We start from the raw sequence: 21,706 nt of genomic DNA, 5'->3' as shown, positions 1-21,706 counted from the left end.
TCAATTCTACCATGATAGTCGAGGCCATCCGTGTCGGGCGTACAAACTCCACTATTTGTGTTTTTTCGTTTGGGTCGAATCTGCTCATAACCGGTTGTGTGGAAATGATATCCATTCACGTCATAGCCAGCAAATGACTTGACCCTAACATCACAGCCATTTGCAACTTGTTTCAACTTGTCACTCATGGATGAACCGGTCTGGGCCTACAAGGTCAAGCATGATAGATTGTCATATTAATCAAACTAACGATAAGCTTGGATGATCGAATGTACGACCTAAATTCATTACCTTATTTTTGAACCAAGAAATGAAATCAGGCCTCCCTGCTCCTGCACCTACCGAAACAAGGGTGTCTTGTTCATGCGAGGTAGGATCCCTTGATTGATGCCAGAATTCACAAACAAATTCCTTGATGAATGGCTCCACCTCGGTAAGGTTCCTCAACACATATAGCATTATACTGCGCCACTCTTCATTTCCCAATAGCTTCGGTGATGATCTACTTGTGCTGCCTAGTTGGCCTTGGAAAAGGCTGAGGGTTGATTCATTTTCGACGGCATTGTAACGAGGGAGTGGATTATGATTGCTAGGAAGGTTTGGCTTGTAGTATAGCGTCGTGAAGTTTGCCACCTCCTCTCGAAGGCATGCCTCTGCAATGGAAGCCTCAATTCTGGCTTTATTTGTACATTTTTTGCGAAGAGTCTTTAGACATCTCTCGATTGGTAGCACCAACGGGCCTGCACAGGCCCCCCCTAAACGTGCCTCGGTCGGGAAGTGCACAATAAGATGCTGCATCGGCAAGAAGAAGCCGGGTGGAAAGATCTTCTCCAGCTTACAAAGCAACACAGGTGCCGCTTTTTCCAACTCATGAGCGACGGTCCGAGATATCTCCTTGGCACAAAGCTGGCGAAAGAAATAGCTCAACTCTGCCAGCACTTGCCAGACATGCTCGGGGACATAGCCTCGGACCATCGCGGGAAGAAGCCGCTCAATCCAAATGTGGTAGTCATGACTCTTCATCCCATTGACTCGCATAGTGGCTAAGTTCACTCCCCTACTAAGATTCGTTCCATAGCCATCTGGGAACATTAACGTCTGGATCCATTTTAGTACTTCCCTCCTTTGATCGATGCCTAAGACAAAAGGCACCTTAGGCCTTTTCTAGTTCTTGTTTCGGCCACTAGGAGGCTGCATATGTTGGTTTGGTCTATCGCACAACATTGCTAGGTCTACTCTAGCCTTAACGTTGTCCTTAGACTTATCAGTGTCCATGAGTGTTCCCCAAAGCGCCTCAGCGATATTCTTTTCAGTGTGCATTACATCAATGTTATGTGGCAGAAGAAGGTCATCGAAATAGGGGAGCCTCGTCAAGCCAGACTTATGAGTCCACATATGTTCCTCACCATATCCCACAAAACCACCTTGTTCATTAGGCACGAGAGCATCTATCTGAGCACAAACCTCGGCACCAGTCCTCAAGTGCGGTTTAGGGTCTATCACTTTGACACCTTTTGTAAAGCTCTTGATGTCTTGTCTGAATTCATGGTCTAGAGGGAGGAATTGACGATGTTGGTCGAACGATGAATCCTTGCCACCCTTCTTCAACCAAATGAACCTCACAGCTTTCTTGCATATTGGGCATGGGAACTTCCCGTGAACACACCAGGCAGCGAATAACCCATATGCCAAGAAGTCATGCAAGGAGTAGTGGTACCAAACGTGCATTTTGAAGCTTGTCTTTGTAGCTCAGTCATATGTCCATACCCCCCCTTCTCCCAAGCGTGGATCAATTCATCAATCACAGGCTCCATGAACACACCCATATTACTACCCGGATGTCTAGGAATTATCAACGATAGGAATACATTATGTCACTGAAATGAGATGCTAGGAGGGAGATTGAGGGGGATAACAAAAACGGGCCAGCATGTGTATGGGGAAGCCATCATTCCATAAGGATTGAACCCATCTGTTGCTAGTGCGACACGTACATTACGGGCCTCAGATGCTTTGTCAGGATGTTGGTCATTAAAGTACGTCCATGCTTCAGCATCTGACGGATGTACCATCTTCTCAGGATTATACCGTTTGCCATCTTTGTGCCATGTCATCTGCTTTGCGGATTCCTCGGTCATGAATAGCCGTTGGATTCTTGGCAGGAAAGGGAGGTGACGTAGCACTCTCGTGGGGATCTGAAGCTGCTTCTTCTGACCATCACCAGAGTCTACCTCTAGGTACCTAGAGGATTTACACTTCGGACAATAATTTGCATCCTTGTGTTCTTTCCTAAATAGGACGCACCCATTCGGACAAACATGTATCTTGTCATATGGCATCTTCAGCATACGAAGCACTTTCTCTGCCTCGTACAAGTTCATCGGCAAAGTATGATTCTCCGGTAGCATGGTGCCAAACACGGCCAACATCTTATTGAAGCCTTCTCGACTTAGGTTTAACTCGGCCTTCAACCCCATTAAGTGTCCAATCACATCCAGCTGAGAAATCATTGTACGCTCGTGAAGGGGTTTCTGTGCCGAGTCCAACATTTTGTTGAAGCCCTTTGCAGAGTCCTCCATCTCCTCCCTCTCACGTTGTTCAGCAAAGTGAGCTTGGTGGGTGTCATCTAACATGTCTGCTACCCCAGCATCATCATCAAAAGCCTCGAGCCGTGGTCTCACCACCTCCGCTCTTATATGATCTGCTTCACCATGGTAGATCCACCGATGGTAGCCAGACGTATAACCATTGAACACAAGATGTCTACCCATGGTCTTCTTGTCTACCTTTCGCATGTCGTCACATTTCATATAGGGACACCACACTAGAGAATGTCCTCCTGCTGCTGGGCCAAATGCTTGTTTCAAGAAAAGATCAACCCCCTTCACCCATGCAACGTCATAGTCATTCCTGCTTCTCCAGCCCGTGTACATCCACTCACGATCCTCCATCCTTTAACATTTACATCACAGAGTATTGTGACCATCAATTGCATCTACGCGGTGTTCCTACTGTCTAATAGGTGAGGATAGGTCCTAATCCCACCCGCAGATACGTAGATGAGTTAGTTTCCATGGTCGGGTCCTGTCCGAGACAAAATTTTGGCAGCACCTCCTCGTCGTTCTCCCGATACACGTCCTGCAAAGGATAGTGTGTATCCGGAGAACAACAGGGAGGTGATGTCGAAACTTTGTCTCGGACAGGACCGGACCATGGAAACTAACTCATCTACGCATCTTCGGGCTGTCCAAAAAATGTGGACAATCCAAAACAGATACGGTCGAAGATATAAAAAGATCCACATACCTACGACCGTATCTCTTTCGGACGGGAGACGCCTAACTAGGTCACGTGATCTACGACAACAATAAGAAAGAGAGGCTATTTATATCTAGGGTGTCGGTGAAGTCAGGCTACCGGTGCAGTGCGAGTTGACGCAGTGGTGAGGCGACGCAGTGCAGGCAGAACCGCGACGCCGACGAAGACAAATGGCATCCTCCGGGTCTCCTGCGACGTGCTCTTCTCCTGCATAAAAAGGCAATAGGTTAGTGTCAATTGAAAATTTCGACAGCACCTCCCCTGCATCGGGAGGTTCCAAAAAACCTGCAACAAACGTAGGCACGATGGCCAACGATCACACACACATGTATATATATATCGTCTCCATGCCACTACTAGGCTACTAACACAAAAATCATGCCACCACCACCACTACCACCACATGTATAATATCAAGGGAGAGAAGAAAGCGGTGCTATACCTTGCGATGGTAGACACCACGTCGCAACACGGGGCAGCATGGGGCTACTTCTCCTTCTCCCACCTCCTACTCCTCTGTCCTCTGTTGGGTATTTTAAACGCAAACAGAAAAATCCGCAAGCGCACGGATACCGATGTAGCTTTCACCCGGGAGTATTCCAGAGTATCGATTTTCCACATGGAACGTGAGTGTACTAATTAAGATTCAAGATCGCCCAAGGATAACTATATAATTATTTTTGATGGGAAGAGAGGAAGTTTCCTGAGAGTTCTCTAGTTGATCTAAAAATCAAGAATTACTTCAAGATTATCTGTTTCGAGACATCAGAACACTAACCACAGAAAGAGATGAGAAGGGGGCTAGGAAGCTCTGACTATGGTCCTACAAACACCGATCCGAATGAGGTGGAATACGTCGACCGTTAGGGCTGTCACTACCCTAGGGCTACCACAACAATCCACAGTATTGGGTGCAATTCTAGGTAATTGCAAGACTAAACACCACGTCTAATCTATTAATTACTACTCTAGCGTTATAAAGACTAGAGCACTTGATGCAAGCGGGAATCCAATAAATAACTTGAATGTAAATAAAAGTAATTAAAGAACTCAGGAATTATGAATTGAGGAACTTGGAGAACGATGAAGAACGAACCAGTTGCTGCAAAAGTACAATGTTGAGGAAGATCCGACAGATCCGGCTCCTCCTCCTCCGCTCTGCTCTTCTCTCTCCCTAGTTTCTAGATTACAACTAGAACTAACTAGAACTAGAACTAGAGGAACTAGAACTAGAGGAACTAGAACTAGATAAACTAGAACTAGATGAACTAGAGGGATCCTCTCTACTTGGATGAAGAATTGAAACCCTAGCTTTGATTCTGTAGAAGAGGTATGATCTCCAGAGGCCTGGGGGCCTTGCTTATATAGTCTTTTCAGATGAATATGGGCCGTCAGATCAAACCGACATTAATCGCATAGTTTTCCTTGATCCTTTAGGTCGATGGAGCATGATCTGCGAAATGGGTCCGAATTGGACACTGAAGGTGGGCGGGCTCCCTAAGGAGTAGGGTGGGCGCCCTATCCCTGAGCCCTCTCGGCTTCCCGTTTGTTCCCGTGGCTTCTGGAGTCTTCTAGATGATAGAAAATTGCGTGGCCCGTTAATATCTCTATGTAACCCCGACGTGTGGGCCTTTCTTCCGTATTTCCTGATAACCCCCTATAGAAATAGACAAACACCAAAACTCGTGGAATTTTGTCAGATAAAACCCTAAGTCTGGGTGTTGGTTGCATATAAGTTCTTTTCCATGATTACTTGATTGTTATATCTAAGCATTAAGGACCGTCAACAAACTCCCCCAAGCTTAACTTTTGCTCGTCCCTGAGCAAAGATGAACTCAAGAGTTTCTGCAGTGGTTTCATGCCTTAAAGGTACACATGCGTTCAAACAAGATCTCATCTCTAGGTTAGGGTAAACAGTCAAGACTTAAAACTTACTTGTTTTACCTTTTACCATGGGACTTGTAACCGTCACTTCTGTCCTGAGCAGTTAAATGATAGAACGGTCTAGTCAAGTGCCATGTCTCTTATTCTTGATTAGCTATAGCTCTGGAGTTTTTTCAGATTTTCAAATAAAACTCAGAGATTCCTTGTATGACTCTCTTAGATCTCTCTTTTGTGGTATTTCTGGATCCTTACCAAGGTAGTGATGGTCTATGCCTTCTCTCAAAATATGTAGTATTTTTGGTATGAGGCATAATGACATTGCCTTCTCTCTCACCCTACTCTAATAAGGTTTTGATATCTGGAGCTCATAGGTGGGAGACAGCTAATACATACTTATTGCATAGTCAAACCATTGATCCAGAAGAACAAGTCAATAAGTCAAATCAAGATGTGCATGTGTGGAGAATGAATGGTGTATGGTGATGATGGTGATAACAATGGTGAAAGTCTAATTCTACTTGTTGCTCTTTTGAGGGGGTACATACCTTCCTTGCACTTGAAGCTTTTGAGGGGAATGAGATGCTCTCTATTTTATTTTTCATTTCTCTCAGGTGGGTATCTTGTACCCCTAATTCTACTGTCGGACACTTGTCCATTTTTACCTCTCGTCTCACTTTTTCTTTTCAGAGCACTCACCCTCCTAGAATAATGTAGCAAGTGGTAGTAACCAAAATATCTCGAGCATTTATTTCACAGGGAATAACAGGGATAGGATAATGTTTTTGGCTATTCTCTCCTAGATAGGAGTAGAATAATTTTTAGGTGGTTCTGGAGATGGAAATGGGTGGATATATGTGGATGCGTACTTCCGGACTAGAAGCAGCATGTGTGAGTGAACGTGCAAGTGAATCTTGATTTAACCACATGACAAGCTCCTAAGGGTCTACACAGCTTGACCACACTCAATGCTCATAAGTAGTAAAAAGTAATTGTATGGTTCATAGTCTAATAAGCATGTATATATGGCTGTGGTATGATTTTAAACTCTCATCATACAGGAACTCATCATGTGATATTTTAAAGATTTTCAAAGATAAAATCCTCCAGAATTCTAGCATCTCTAGGAACAGATAAACAACAGCTCAACCTTCCCATATCATATCCGTTAACGACTTAGACTTTAGATCAAGTACTCTTCCCACAAGTTCAGGTTTAGAGCAAATCTTAATTAATAACAGTCATGCCTAAACTTGAGAGAGATTTCAATTTTGAGAATTAGTCATGGAAGAGCAACTATTCATCATTTCCATATGAGAGCTTATCGTGAGGGTTCATAGCAAACTTTATTTATTTATGTATTTAGCAAACTAAGCAAAGATATATATATAAGCATAAAATCTTTATTTGGGTTTTTACGATTATGCATCTTTTTATTATTTGAGTAAAGTATAAAGATGAGTAGAACGCTTAGCTGGATAAATGGGGGTGCTCTCCCCCGAGCTGGATCTTGACGTAATTGCTTCTGATGTAGTTAGCAGGTGGTGGAGGTGTATTTGAATGTCAGCAGCACCCTGACAACGATTAGGATATCCTCCGTCTGCTAGTCTTCTTTGATCCTTGAATTCTGTGGAGCTCAAATAGACAACAAAGCTTTGTGGAACTAGTTAAGTGTTAGCATAAATATCTAGCCTTTATCATGTTGAGCCTCCTCAATAAATGCTACTCTTTTTAGTAGGATCATAAATCTATTTTTATAATTTTATTTTTATAGGACAAGAATATATTTATTTCATTTTTACGCCACCACAGTGAATGTACTTATGGGTTTTATGCCATGAGCATACTCACATGGGGCTTACTATTTTTAACATTTTTATTTTCTTTTTAAGATGATATGAACCTGATTAACTAAGCAAACTATTTTAAATAATTGAAAGGAAAAAGATAACTACCAAGTTTACCTCTTGGCAAGGCGTTCGGTGTTTTTCAGTCCTCCGAACGGGACTCTCCGTTTCCTTCGTCGTCCTGGGATTCGCTCGTCGTGGGATTCGCTGGATGGCGTAGTCGGTGGTTCCGGCGGCGCCTCCTCTTCGTGTTTAACTATCTTCTCTCTCCACACCTGACTCGGTGCTACGGTCTCCTCATGACAGTTTTGTTCAAGCTGTATGTCTTTAGACCTTACTACTTCTCCTTCGTAGTCTGCCCATCCGTCCTTGATGATTTGCCTCCTCTGGTTGCGGTTGCGTTGTCTTCTTCTTGTCCTAACGTGCTTAGAGTCTTCAACTATGTAGTTAGGGTCAGTAAAATAGCGGCGTACCTTCTCAGAGAGGAAGTGCATGTGGACTTCTCCGGTTCCAATGTAGATGATTGCTTTAACGGTGCCGAGGAACAATCTCCCAAGGATGATGGGTGGATCGTACTCGTCTTCAACCTTTCGGAATATCTGATCTGCCATCTGGAGCTGGGTCATCCTTTTTGGTCAGGAACGGTGACTTAAGTCGACGGTCTTGACCTCCTTGAACTGCAGTGACCATCTTAGCTGACTTGGTCCATATTTTCTTGTTCCTGTTCCTCCTATTGGTCCTCTTCCTTGGTTCATGTAGGATTGCTCTAGGATTTGTGCAGTCTTGTTCTTGATGGAAAACGTCTCCTTCCTCCCCTTGATGTAGAAACTGATCTTGGCAGCACTAGCGTAGATGACAGCTCCCGAGGTGTTCAGGAATGGCTTCCCTAGGATGATGGGTGCCCTCTCATCAGTACCAGTCTCTATCACCACGAAGTCTGCTGGGGTGTACAAGGTACCAACTCGGACGCAGAGGTTCTTCAATATTCCCTTTGGGAAACTTAGTGTCCGATCTGCAAGCTGCAAACATATGGCTGTTTCTAATAAAGGATGTGTAAAGAATTTTTCATAGAGTACCCTGGGCATAATGTTGACGCTGGAGCCAAAGTCGCGGAGTGCTTCTGGGAAGTTCGCCATGCCGATGGAGTTCGAGATGACGGTGCGTCCTGGATCGCCTCTCTGACCGGCAGAAGGTCAGTAATTACTTCCACAATGGGGTTACTCCAGTAGTTACCTGCATCAAACATGTCTACAAGATTTGCAGATTCTAATCCTTCCGGTTGTGATGGTATACCGGGGTTAGTAGCAGGAACAACAGCAGCTATTTGATTTAACTGAGATTCAATCATTTTATTAAAGCTAATCTAATTCTTGATGGCAGTAGAAAAATTATCCTTTGTATTATTTATATTTTCTAACATTTTATCATTAGATGCTAATTTCTTAGATAGGTTATCCATTAGCTTTCCTTGATTAGACACTAACTCTCTCAGAGGTAGAAAATTATTATTATTATTGTAAGAATTATTACCTTGATAATTACCTAAGTAGTTAGGCCTCTGTTGATTCCAACCTTGATTTTGTTGAGGACGGTTGTAGTAGTTTGTTGTTGATGTAGTTTACGTCCTCAAGCATCTCAGGGTAGTGATTGCCTGAGTGTCCAGTATCTCCAGTGTGTGTGTGCTCGTAGATCTAGATTCTTCACTTGGTGGAGTCTGGGAGTTGTAAAACTCCTTCATATTTTGCTCGAAGTGTACCTGCTCATAGAGACAAGCCAGAGATCAAGTGCATGGGCCCTGTTGGTGGTAAACACCAACAGAACTAAAAGTGTATTTGTTCTTCTCTAACCTTAAGCATAGTGAGCAAGACAAAGTTGATGGATAATAAGATCATGAGTGTAGCATTTAAAATATTTGTCAGATCAGATCGCTCCACCTAATGGAAAGATAATCTATCTATACTTATGTTGTTTTATATATATCTTCCAAAGATTGAGTGTGCAATATTTTAGTTCATATGATTAGGAGTGTGAGATCACAAAGGTGGAAGGACTAAACATATTGAATCCACTGGGTTGGTTAATCTAGAGTTGTAAATCATACATGTTTGTCTCTTTTATTCATGTGAACGCCAGAACCAAGGAGAAGCTTATAAAAGTGATAGTCAAGTACCTTAAGATGTTACCTTACTTGAAGAGTGATGGTACAGTATCACCTTGTGGAAGCTTTCCTTTCTTAGCAGTTGTGCATCGTGTTTGTGGCACCCTCCATGGATCATCTCTTGTGAGCTATGCCTTCCTTGTGTAAATTGTTAACCTTCATCTGTCTCTCTCTTTGTCTCCAATGTGAGTTTATCTCAGGACTTCCCAGGTTGATATTGAAAGTTTTCCTGCAGGGGTTAGTCCAACAAAATATCCAATATCTATTATAGCATACTATTGGTTCAAAAATCAACCTAGACACCATGTCTAATTTGATTTAGGAGGGCATTTTAACCTAAGCATCATGCTTAATTTAAACTCCCTTGGAAGTAAGATCATCAGCCCTAAACTAAGCACCATGCTTAATTAAGAGATAAATGAAACTACTCCAAACCTAGACATATATTAAAGCAAATAAAGGTAGCATGAGAGCATTTATAGAGATCTACTCAAGTGGAGATGAACTAGTGTGATTAGTATTTAACAAAATGAGCATGTCTCAAAGGTAGGGACAACCAACATAGCAACATGGCAAAGGATGTTTTTATGTAAAGTACTCCCCCAAGCTTGAATTTAGCAAAATTCAAGTTTGGATGAATTTAATTCAATGTTGTATGATGATTGGTTGGACATACCTTGTGCTTATCATTCATCCGATCTTCTTGCTCCAATCCTGAAAAGGTTAGTGACAAGAATACCCGAAGGATTTTTTTACAATTATCCTTATATGCTCAATTCACAAGGTAATATTGCAAATAATTAAAAGCTCATGCTACGATCTGATCAGTGCTTATTTTAGGACACTAAGCTTGTCCTTGGGAAACCATCAATTTATGTCGGCGAAGTGGTTTCCCCTCCAACACTGACCTATATCAAGATCAACTCAACGAAATCTATAATATTTATTATAGACATATGCATCGACAACCGCTCTTTTAAAGTTTTTATAAATAGGAAGGAAGAGGGGGTTGGAGATCTTGAATGTGGTGATGTTGGAGAGACCAATAGATTGGAAAGATGTTGCATATGAGCATGGAGCAAATGAAGTGGCTATGAAATAAATTCCATGCTCATTAATGTTTGGAGTGAAATCCATGTGGTATGGTGAAAATGGTAAGGTGAGTGTGATAAAAAGGAAAAGAAAAAGGATACACGGACGACTTGGTTCGAAACTAGCACAGCTACCGTTCCCCGGCAACGGCGCCAGAAAGCTTGTTGGGTATTTTAAACGCAAACAGAAAAATCCGCAAACGCACGGATACCGATGTAGCTTTCACCTGGGAGTATTCCAGAGTATTGATTTTCCACAATGAATGTGAGTGTACTAATTAAGATTCAAGATCGTCCAAGGATAACTATATAATTATTTTTGGTGGGAAGAGAGAAAGTTTCCTGAGAGTTCTCTAGTTCATATAAGAATCAAGAATTACTTCGAGATTATCTGTTTCGGGACATCAGAACACTAACCACAGAAAGAGATGAGAAGGGGGCTAAGAAGCTCTGACTACGGTCCTACAAACACCGATCTGAACGAGGTGGAATACGTCGACCGTTAGGGCTGTCACTACCCTAGGGCTACCACAACAATCCACAGTATTGGGTGCAATTCTAGGTAATTGCAAGACTAAACACCACGTCTAATCTATTAATTACTACTCTAGCGTTATAAAGACTAGAGCACTTGATGCAAGTGGGAATCCAATAGATAACTTGAATGTAAATAAAAGTAATTAAAGAACTCAGGAATTATGAATTGAGGAACTTAGAGAACGATAAAGAACGAACCAGTTGCTGCAAAAGTACAATGTTGAGGAACATCCGACAGATCCGGCTCCTCCTCCTCCGCTCTGCTCTTCTCTCTCCCTAGTTTCTAGATTACAACTAGAACTAACTAGAACTAGAACTAGAGGAACTAGAACTAGAGGAACTAGAACTAGATAAACTAGATCTAGATGAACTAGAGGGATCCTCTCTACTTGGATGAAGAATTGAAACCCTAGCTTTGATTCTATAGAAGAGGTATGATCTCCAGGGGCCATGGGGCCTTGCTTATATAGTCTTTTCAGATGAATCTAGGCCGTCAGATCAAACAGACATTAATCGCACGGTTTTCCTTGATCCTTTAGGTCGGTGGAGCGTGATCCGTGAAATGGGTCCGAATTGGACACAGATGGTGGGCGGGCGCCCTGTCCCTGAGCCCTCTCGGCTTCCCGTTCGTTCCCGTGGCTTCTGGAGTCTTCTAGATGATAGAAAATTGCGCGACACGTTAATATCTCTATGTAAACCCGACGTGTGGGCTTTTCTTCCGTATTTCATGATAACCCCCTACAGAAATAGACAAACACCAAAACTCGTGGAATTCTGTCAGATAAAACCCTAAGTCTGGGTGTTGGTTGCATATAAGTTCTTTTCCATGATTACTTGATGGTTAAATGTGAGCATTAAGGACCGTCAACATCCTCAGATAGGCGGTGGGCGAGCGGGCGGGCGCGCGACTGGGGGAGGAGTGCGCGGCGCCGGGCGAAGCCGCAGGCGGGCGCGCAGCCGGGGGCGCGCGCGGCGGCGGGCGGGCGTGCGCGCGGCCGGGGGCGGACGTGCGCGCGGCGGCGGGCGGGCAGCCGGGGGCAACATCCTCAGATAGGCGGTGGGCGGGGAAGCGCGGCGGTGGGCGAGCGGGCGGGCGCGCGACCGGGGGAGGAGCGCGCGGCCCGGGGCGCGCGCGGCGGCGGGCGGGCGTGCGGGCGCGCGGTGGGGCTTGCGGCGGCGGCATCTGAGGGAGGAAGCTTTTGCGATTTGGGCTTTGGCCTAGGCAGCGCGCGAGTGTAGTTAGGGTTTCGCCCTTTGCCGAGGGACCAGATACAAAGCCCTCGGCAAAGGCTGACGGGGCTCGGTTGCCGTTACCCAGCACACTAAAATTGCCGAGGGCGTCTTTGCCGAGGGCCTCGGCCTTCAGCAAAGAAATTTTTTGCCGAGGGCCTTTCTTTGCCGAGGGCCTGACCCTCGGCAAAGGCGTCTTTGCCGAGGGCTTTTCTTTGCCGAGGGCCTTAGTTGGCGGCCCTCGGCAAAGAAGGTCTTTGCCGAGTGCCCGAGATTTGGCCCTCGGCAAAGCCCCAGGCCCTCGGCAAAGAACGAGTTTCCAGTAGTGGATGAAGGTTGGTTTTCTTTTTTTTTTGTTTTGGTGCCTTGTTTGGAACTTTCTGGCCCTGCTTTGGTTCATCTATCGAATTGTCGATCTGTACCTGCAGCTAACTCTACCGATAGCATCAAGTGATTCAAGGGCGAGTCGGAGCCGCAAAGCCGATGTGGCGCATCAAGGTAGAGGCCTGGAGGCGCAGATGTGGCCACTACTGCAGGCCAGTCCTTTGCCAAGTGTCTAGGGCACTCGGCAAAGCCACATTTGCACTTAGCAAAGAGGTCTCGGCAAAGCCCTATTCGGCAAAGGGCTCCTTTAATATTTTGCTCGACTTTTTTTTATGTTTGCAGCGATAATTTTGGACTGACCGATTTTCTAACAATCTTTCCTGCTTGCCGCAGCCTATAATCACCAAAATATTGTTCGAGTAACTGGTGTCTAGGATTATGTCTGAATTATAACAACATCAGGTGGAGTAAGAGGTATAATGAGCCGTATTTTATCTTGAGAATTGTACTCCCTGAGGCTGGCAAATCGAGGCACTCATCAACTTGTTCTCCAAATCAAGACACTCATTAATTGGTTGAGGTAATCCATGTGCATAAGATGAAAGCTGGAACCAGGAAGTGATGCAACGATAGATGCTTGTGTGATTCTTTTTTTAGTAGTTGGAAATCTCCTGACATGAATTTTGTTTGTATACCTTTCCTCATTTGTTTTTATGCAGCATGATTTGCATGCTTACTACCATGAGATAGCTTTGGAACTTTCAGGTTTTGACAGGATACACCTGAACTGGCTTTTCTGCTGGGCTGCAATTCTGAATTTTTCGTACTGGTTAGTTAGCATGCTCATTGGAACATAGATGGTTGTTCTAGCTTAGTAAAAGTTTCAATTTTTTAATATGTATTTCTTTCTGTGTACTGGAATGCCATGCTCTATTTACTAAACTGATTTAGTTGTGGTTTCCATCTGTTGTTAGATTTTCGAACTCATTACATCTTTGCAGATCACTTTAGCATTTGGGCTGAGGCATAATGTTTTCACATTATACGAGGTAGATAGATCATACAGTTATGTTCCTTGTGTGTGTTGCAACTTAATTTGGGGCCTAAGTATTTTGAAATTTAGCTGTAACTTTCAGACCTTGGGATCAATAAATGATACACTGGTTTGAGTAGGCAAACATGTGCAGTTTAATTCTATCTCTTGCACCCTACAATCTTGACTACTTGTAGCACAGCTAGGCAATCATCTGACGAGAGTATATGCAGAACAAGAGCATTGATAGCTCTAAAAAGTGCAGTGAGAGTTTTGAAGTTTGGTAATTTTGATGCGCAGCTCATAATTCAGTATTTTGTTTCACTGGTGCCTATTCTATGAATTACCAGCCCTCGGTGAAAAAATGGCGATGCCAGAGATTGAGGGACGCGCTGCGTTCAGCTTGCAACGAAGAACATTGTAAGAGGAAAGGAATAGGAAACAATGTGAGTACCACGCCAAGATAAAGGCTCAAGAAACTAACGAGGAAAGGGAGGAGTGGAATAAGATAGGCAGCATGAGTACCATGCTCAGCGAAAGGCTGAATCAAGTGCACTTTCAAACACACCGGATCAACCAGGTGCACAATCTTCGGAAATCTTTTGTGGTATAAGAATACGTAGTTTATTTAGAAAATGTGACTGCTATCGAATGATTAGGCATTGTTTATTTTGTTCATTGACCTTGCCCTATTTACTTCCACAGCACCGATGGTTATGGCGAGACATAAATTTATTATGCCTTGTTATGCATAAGTGTTTTCCAGATTATATATGTGCATCTTTTTTATTGAAACTGTAGCGTTAGCACGGGTACTATACTAGTGAGTATTAACACTACGGTAAGTAACATTTTCAATACACTTAACTTTTTAATATCAGTACCGCTTTGCTGTTAGATCTATAGCCTGTGCCAGTATAACAGGTTTCAATCTTCATCTCCACCAATTTGTAGAACTTATTCATTCGATAAGGCCAATGAAACATCTAGTCCCTTGTCTGGTGACGTTCCAACAATCAAATCACCATTGAGTAAAACCACATGAATGTCCTTGACAAGATCTTTTGAAAGGTTCAGTCAGCATCACAAAGTAGACTGCAATGCAAAAAACAAATTGTGAGAAAATAATTGGGGGTGGATCATCGCTGGAATGTTAGCAGCTCAGCACCAGAGCACAACGACGCCCAAGACGCAGTGGATCCAGCAGGCCCAAGGCGTGGTGCACGGGTCCGAAAGCCCAGCTCCAGGGTCCAAGGCCCAGAATGGGCGTGACTTCCCTCAGAAGAGAAGACGTGCTCCAGTAGATTAAGTAGCTAAGGTAGTAGAGAGAAGGGGGCAGAAAAAACAACAACATACTTGTATTATTCAGATGCACTCCTCTGTTCTAAGCTTCGTCTGAACTATTCCCCTTGCTGTGCTCTTCGATCCCTGTTCCACTTCTTGTAATGCTCACAACTGGTATCAGCAGCCTACCGATTCCTTCCTCCCCACCCTCCTCCGAATTGTAGATCGACGCAAACGCCTCGGGTCGAGGGATTGGATCGATTCGTTCGATTTCTGATCCCCAGTAATTCCCAGCACGCGTTGATCCGATTTGGAGCTGCGCCCTGGAGCAAGTTGGCCCGTGCACGCCACCACCACCACCCCCGCCGCCGCCGCCGCCACCGCACCAGCATTACACACGATTTGCTCGCCGTCGCGGAGCCATGAATCCGGAATCCAAGCTCCTCATCGACGAGATGCACCGGCGTTTTGCTGAATCAGATCGCAAGTGGGATGCGCGATTCACTGAGGCGGATCAGAAGTGGGACGCCCGCTTCGTTTGACAACGAGCGCGTCCTCGACCAACGCTTCCTCGGTATCGACGAGAACATCTCCAAGCGCTTCGCCGACTTCGACGATGACATCTCCAAGCGATTCGCTGACTCCAACCTCAACTGGGAGCGGCGGATCACAGACTCTGAGATGCGCCAGACCTCCCTCATCACCGCTAGCGAGCAGCGCCAGGAGTCTCGCGTGAACACCATCACCACGGCCACGGGTTCCCTGGAGAGCTGGCGTCAGGAATCCGAGGGAGAGTTCGACGACCTCAAGTTGAAGATGACCAAACTCACCAAGTACTATGATCGATCCGTCCTCGACAACCCCAGGGCGTCGCTGGGGGTGATCTCCTTTGGTCCATCTTCTGTTGAGCAGACCGCCGCACCAACATCTGCGGGAGTATCGGCTGCTCGGCCCAGCGGGCACGGCGCTTCACTGACTACACGGGTGGATGGAGTTGAGGGAAATTTTTCCCCAACCCATTCCCCGGCCAATGGTATGAACACCATCCCTCATACGCCATTACCCGTTAATCATGTTCATGAGTTTCATTCGCATACCATGATTGCTGCTGACCACAACTCCACTTCACACCGCCTATCCAAGTTCAATTTTCCCACCTATGATGGTGACACCACTAAACTTTGGATTACCCAAGCTGAAGATTATTTTGACATGTATGGCGTTCCTTCGTATTTGTGGGTCAAGGTTGCTGGTATGCATTTCAATGGCGCTGCTAAACGCTGGATTCAGTCCTTAGATAGACCCAGCCATCAAATTCCTTGGACCGAATTTTGCTCCTTGTTGCTTGAACGCTTCGCTCGCAACCAGCATGGAACGCTCATTCGCCAAATGTTCCACATCAGTCAAACCACAACTGTTGTCGACTATGTCGACCGTTTTTCCACCCTCATTGATCAGCTCAAAGCATACACCAAGAATCCTGATATGCACACTTATATCACTCGTTTTGTGGATGGCCTTCGGACCGACATTCGTTCTGTTGTTGCTTTGCAATGTCCCAATGACCTGGATACTGCGTATTCTTTGGCTTTACTGCAGGAGGAGGTGTCGGCACTGGTGACGAAAAATGAATATCCCAGGGTGGGTAATACCCCAGGATTCAAGACCAATTTCAGGCACGCTCACCCCCTACCTCGACCTCCCCAAGCTGACAAGCCTGCGGAACCACCTGCTGCACAAGCTGTGACAACACCAACCACAACAGACAAGTTATCTGAACTCCGTCAGTATCGCCGTGCACAAGGATTGTGTGACCGTTGTGCTGAAAAATGGTTCCGAGGGCATAAATGCCCTCCGCAAATCCAACTTCATGTTATGCAGGAGCTGTGGGATGCATTTGAGCTAGATGAGATTGAGCAGTCTCCAGATGAACCTTCAGAGCAATTGTTGCTTGCCTTGTCTCATGACGCTCACAAGGGGTTAGCTGGTTCTAGGACAATACAATTCCAAGGTTGTGTTCATGGAATTCCTGTTGTTGTTTTGGTGGATTCTGGCAGTTCCGCTTCCTTTTTGGCTGCCGCTATCGCATCCAAGCTCCCTCATCTGCCACGGTCTCCTCTACAAGCCAACGTCAAGATAGCTAATGGACATCTCATGCAATGTACTTCGGCCTTGCTGCAATGTCAGTTTTCCTTGTATGGTCACTCTTTTCAGCATGATCTTCGCATCTTGCCGCTTGATTCTTATGATCTCATTTTGGGAATGGACTGGCTGGAACTATATAGCCCCATGCATGTTCACTGGCCGGCTAAGTGGATCTCTTTGTCGTATGCTGGCACTTCGATTGTCTTGCACGGTCTTACTGTCCGTACTACTGTTGATATGGTATTTCAGCTCGTGACTTCTGACTATCCCGAGTCCTCTGGCAGTGACTCTCCTTTACCACCTGACATTGAGGCGCTGCTCGCCGAATTTCCAGCTGTGTTCTCCACTCCGTCAGGTCTGCCACCAGCCCGCCCTTGTGATCATATTATTCCTCTGGTCAGTGGGGCCACACCAGTCAACATCCGTGCTTACCGTTATCCTCCAACCCTGAAAGATGAGATTGAAAGACAAGTCCGTGACTTGCTGGATAAGGGATTTATTCAACCCAGCTCTTCTCCATTCTCGTCACCGGTGCTCCTCGCGCGGAAAAAGGATGGCTCATGGAGGTTCTGTGTTGATTATCGCTATCTCAATGCGATGACTATTAAGTTAGTCTATCCTATACCAATTTTTGATCAGCTGGTCGACGAGTTGGGCTCTGCTTCCTGGTTCTCCATTCTAGACCTACACTCCGGATACCATCAGATCCGACTACAGTCTGGGGAAGAATTCAAGACGGCCTTCTCGACACATGCAGGTCATTATGAGTTCACAGTGGTTCCTTTTGGGTTATCTGGAGCACCAGGCACATTTCAAGGGGCAATGAACTCCACACTAGCGTCGCTGCTCAGAAAGTCTGTGCTGGTTTTCTTCGATGATATTCTCATCTTCAGCAATTCTTATGAAGAACACCTACAACACTTGCATGCGGTCCTTTCTCTGCTCGCCAAGGATCAATGTCAATGGGGGCCCGCGACCAACGACCCGATGGGTATTTACTCTATTATGGTACCAATATGGAGTGAAATCCGTACCCATGGGTACACAAACGGAGCAAACCTTTCACCCATTGGGTACGCGGGTATGGGGATGTTCTAGTAGTCCCCATACCCATTTATCCATGGGTGAAAAATACCCGGCCCAAAACTAAAGAAGCCCACCAGCCACCAGTCCACCGGCAGCTCATACACTGAAACCCTATGTAGTGCTAGCAAAGTACTACTCTCTACTATGTGATTTGTATGGATCATGAACTATTTATGTTGCTATTTGTTAGGTATATGGTGAGGTGGCTATTTGAAGATGCTTGTAAATTGCTACTACGTGATTGGTGCTTGTGAATTGCTGATGTTTGGCGGGTATGGGTGACCCGCCGGGTCTAATTTACCCATCCGGGTATGGGTCTGGGGAAATTCCCCCACCCATGACTGTATATGGGGATACCCGTGGTGTCATACTGTTATCACGGGGATGGGTCTGGGGAGTTCATACCCGATGGGGATTTACCCATTGCCAACTCTAGTGGATAGTTAAGCTCAAGAAGTGCAAATTCGTTCAGCAAAAGATCCACTATTTAGGCCACATCATTAGTGCCCAGGGTGTGCACACAGATCCTGAGAAAGTAGCTGCAGTTTTGCATTGGCCCCCACCAACAAACGTTCGAGAGCTCCGAGGATTCTTGGGCTTGGCCGGGTTCTATCGCAAGTTTGTGAAGCATTTTGCTATCCTGGCACGACCTCTCACTAACCTCCTCAAGAAACATGCTCTGTTCATTTGGACTGTGGAGCACCAGTCCGCCTTTGCCGCCCTGCAACAGGCACTATGCTCGGCTCCTGTGTTGGGTATTCCAGACTTCTCCAAACCCTTCGCTATTGAAACTGATGCGTGTCAGCATGGTGTTGGTGCAGTCCTGATGCAAGCAGGCCACCCTTTGGCGTATGTTAGCAAGCCGCTGGGCATCAAAACGCAGGGCCTTTCAACCTATGAGAAGGAGTATTTAGCAATCTTGGTGGCTGTAGAGAAATGGCGTTCATATCTCCAACTTGCTGAATTTGAGATCCACACTGATCAACAGGCCTTAGTACATTTGAATGATCAGCGCCTGCACACTGTCTGGCAACAAAAAGTTTTCACCAAGCTGTTGGGGTTACGATACAAAGTGGTTTACAAAAAAGGGGGAGACAATGGTGTGGCTGATGCTCTTTCCCGGCGTCAACACCCTCCATCTGACTGCTTCGCCCTCTCTGTAGCCACGCCAACGTGGTGTTATGAACTGCAGAATGGCTACCATGCTGATCCTCAGGCCACTAAGCTGTTGACCACGTTAGCAGCCAACCCCACAGCTGTTCCTCATTTTACCCTAGTGGACGGTCTTCTCCGTTTCAAGAATCGTCTCTGGATTGGTAACAACACCAACCTGCAGCGCCAATTGATCGAACAAATGCACAATTCACCAATAGGTGGTCATTCTGGAATTCCAGCCACTGTTAAGCGCCTGCAGTCTCTGTTTGCCTGGCCTCAGCTCAAGAAACAGGTTGCTGCCTTTGTCAAGAGTTGTCCTACTTGTCAGCAAGCTAAACCCGAACGGGTCAAGTACCCTGGTCTTCTGCGGCCGCTTGAAACTCCAACATCCGCTTGGCAGGTCATTTCTTTAGACTTTGTTGAAGGCTTACCGTTATCACATGGCTATGACTGCATACTGGTTGTGGTTGACCTGTTCTCCAAATATAGCAACTATGTTCCCTTGAAACATCCTTTCACAGCTCTGACAGTCGCTAAGCTCTTCATGGTTCACATTTATCGTTTGCACGGTCTGCCAACTGCTATCGTTTCCGACCGCAACAAAATCTTCACCAGTCACCTGTGGAGGGAACTGTTTCGCCTGGCTGGTGTGGAATTACGGATGAGTTCCGCCTACCACCCTCAGTCTGATGGCCAAACAGAGCGGGTGAATCAGTGTATGGAGACCTTCCTCCGATGCTTCGCTAATGCTGCACCAAACAAATGGTTCGACTTTCTCCATTTGGCTGAGTACTGGTACAACACCACTTGGCATTCTTCACTGCAGCAATCACCATTCCAGGTTTTATATGGTCAGTCCCCCCGCCAGCTCGGTATCGATTCTTCAGCTGCTTGTTCTGTCACCTCGTTGGCTGAATGGATGCAACAGAAAGCGGCTATGCAGTCGTTAATTCAACAGCATCTTGCTCGGGCACGCAATCGGATGAAGCTCCAAGCTGACAAAAAGAGGACTGAACGCTCATTCCCCTTGGGTGCTTGGGTGTATGTGAAATTGCAACCCTATGTGCAGACATCATTGGCACCACGTGCGAATCAAAAGTTGGCTTATCGGTTTTTTGGCCCTTACAAGATTGAGGAGAAGATTGGGTCTGTTGCTTATAAACTGCAGCTGCCACCCGAATCCACCATTCATCCAGTGTTTCATGTTTCCCAGTTGAAAGGTGTGATTCCAACTACTCACTCGGCATCTCCATTGCCAGTCGCCTTTGATGGTCTACAGGTTCCGGAGCGCATACTCTAGAAACGTGTTGCTACTGTCGGCATCACTGTTCGTCTCCAGGCATTGATTCAGTGGTCTGGTCTGCCTTCTGCCCTGGCCACCTGGGAGGATCTTGAAGCCCTTCGACAACGCTTCCCGCGTGCTCCAGCTTGGGGGCAAGCTGGTCATTATCGGGGAGGGGATGTTAGCAGCTCAGCACCAGAGCACAACGACGCCCAAGACGCAGTGGATCCAGCAGGCCCAAGGCGTGGTGCACGGGTCCGAAAGCCCAGCTCCACGGTCCAAGGCCCAGAATGGGCGTGACTTCCCTCAGAAGAGAAGACGTGCTCCAGTAGATTAAGTAGCTAAGGTAGTAGAGAGAAGGGGGCAGAAAAAACAACAACATACTTGTATTATTCAGATGCACTCCTCTGTTCTAAGCTTCGTCTGAACTATTCCCCTTGCTGTGCTCTTCGATCCTTGTTCCACTTCTTGTAATGCTCACATGGAAGCAAGCGGCCAGACTCACCTGTGCATTACGATCCGGCGAGTAGAGGGATGCGTCCCAAGGGCTGGCCACAGCGGCACAGCAGGAGCCATAGACGCCCCAAGAGCCGACGGTTCAGGGATGAGTGTAGGCCGTGACCCAATCGTTCGTCGGACGCGGCCACGAACAGCAAATATCAATTCAACTCAGAGTTGTAGCGTAGATCGATTTCATCAATCAAGGGCAAGAGTGGAAGAGGGGATTTAGATCGAACACAAAGAGAAGGGAAGATAAAGACTGGGATCTCGCAGATGGGACGAGGAAGAGGCCCGGTAGTGACTTCTGGGTGAAAAAATTCCATCAGAGGCGCTCGCTTTTACAGGAAACATGCATGTTCCATATGTCACATATGTCAGGATCGTGCTGGCCCATTGTCGCGATCCATATCATGAGTTAGATGAACATCTGAGTGAGGAGATCTTTGGTGGGTACGATGATTTTCCAATTCCTTTGCTCCTTTATGGTATAGATAGATAGAATAGAATATAGATGTATGTATATTTCTTTCTCAAAAGGCCAGCACTTCTGTTTCCTGTCCACAACTTTAAATATAAAACAGCAATCACTCATCTACATAGGCTGTGAAACCTAACATATATATTTCTCTCAACAAATTAGCAGAGTTGTAGGATGTCCATCTCGGAAATAAAATAGTATCACTCATCTACACAGGATTGAAAAGTTATGTGTTCAAAGTACATAATTCCGGCTTTATTACATGGATTCCTAATTACCCAGACAATAGTGCTGTTCAGCTAACTTGCTGTTTCTTCATGTTTGCAACATAAAAACAGGAAAGCAGAAAGAGCAAG

General features: G+C 45.7%; 1 protein-coding gene across 1 annotated transcript; it reads left to right on the top strand.

Moving 5' to 3' along the window:
* Positions 14,677 to 16,949, top strand: LOC110435635. Its single transcript, XM_021461402.1, has 2 exons — positions 14,677 to 15,736; positions 16,303 to 16,949. Exons 1-2 carry the CDS (start codon positions 15,196 to 15,198, stop codon positions 16,332 to 16,334), a joined length of 573 nt encoding a protein of 190 aa, XP_021317077.1. The 5' UTR covers positions 14,677 to 15,195; the 3' UTR covers positions 16,335 to 16,949.

Source organism: Sorghum bicolor, chromosome 5 (genome assembly GCF_000003195.3).
Source record: "Sorghum bicolor cultivar BTx623 chromosome 5, Sorghum_bicolor_NCBIv3, whole genome shotgun sequence".
Lineage (NCBI taxonomy): Eukaryota > Viridiplantae > Streptophyta > Magnoliopsida > Poales > Poaceae > Sorghum > Sorghum bicolor.
This window is presented reverse-complemented; position numbering and strand designations above follow the sequence as displayed.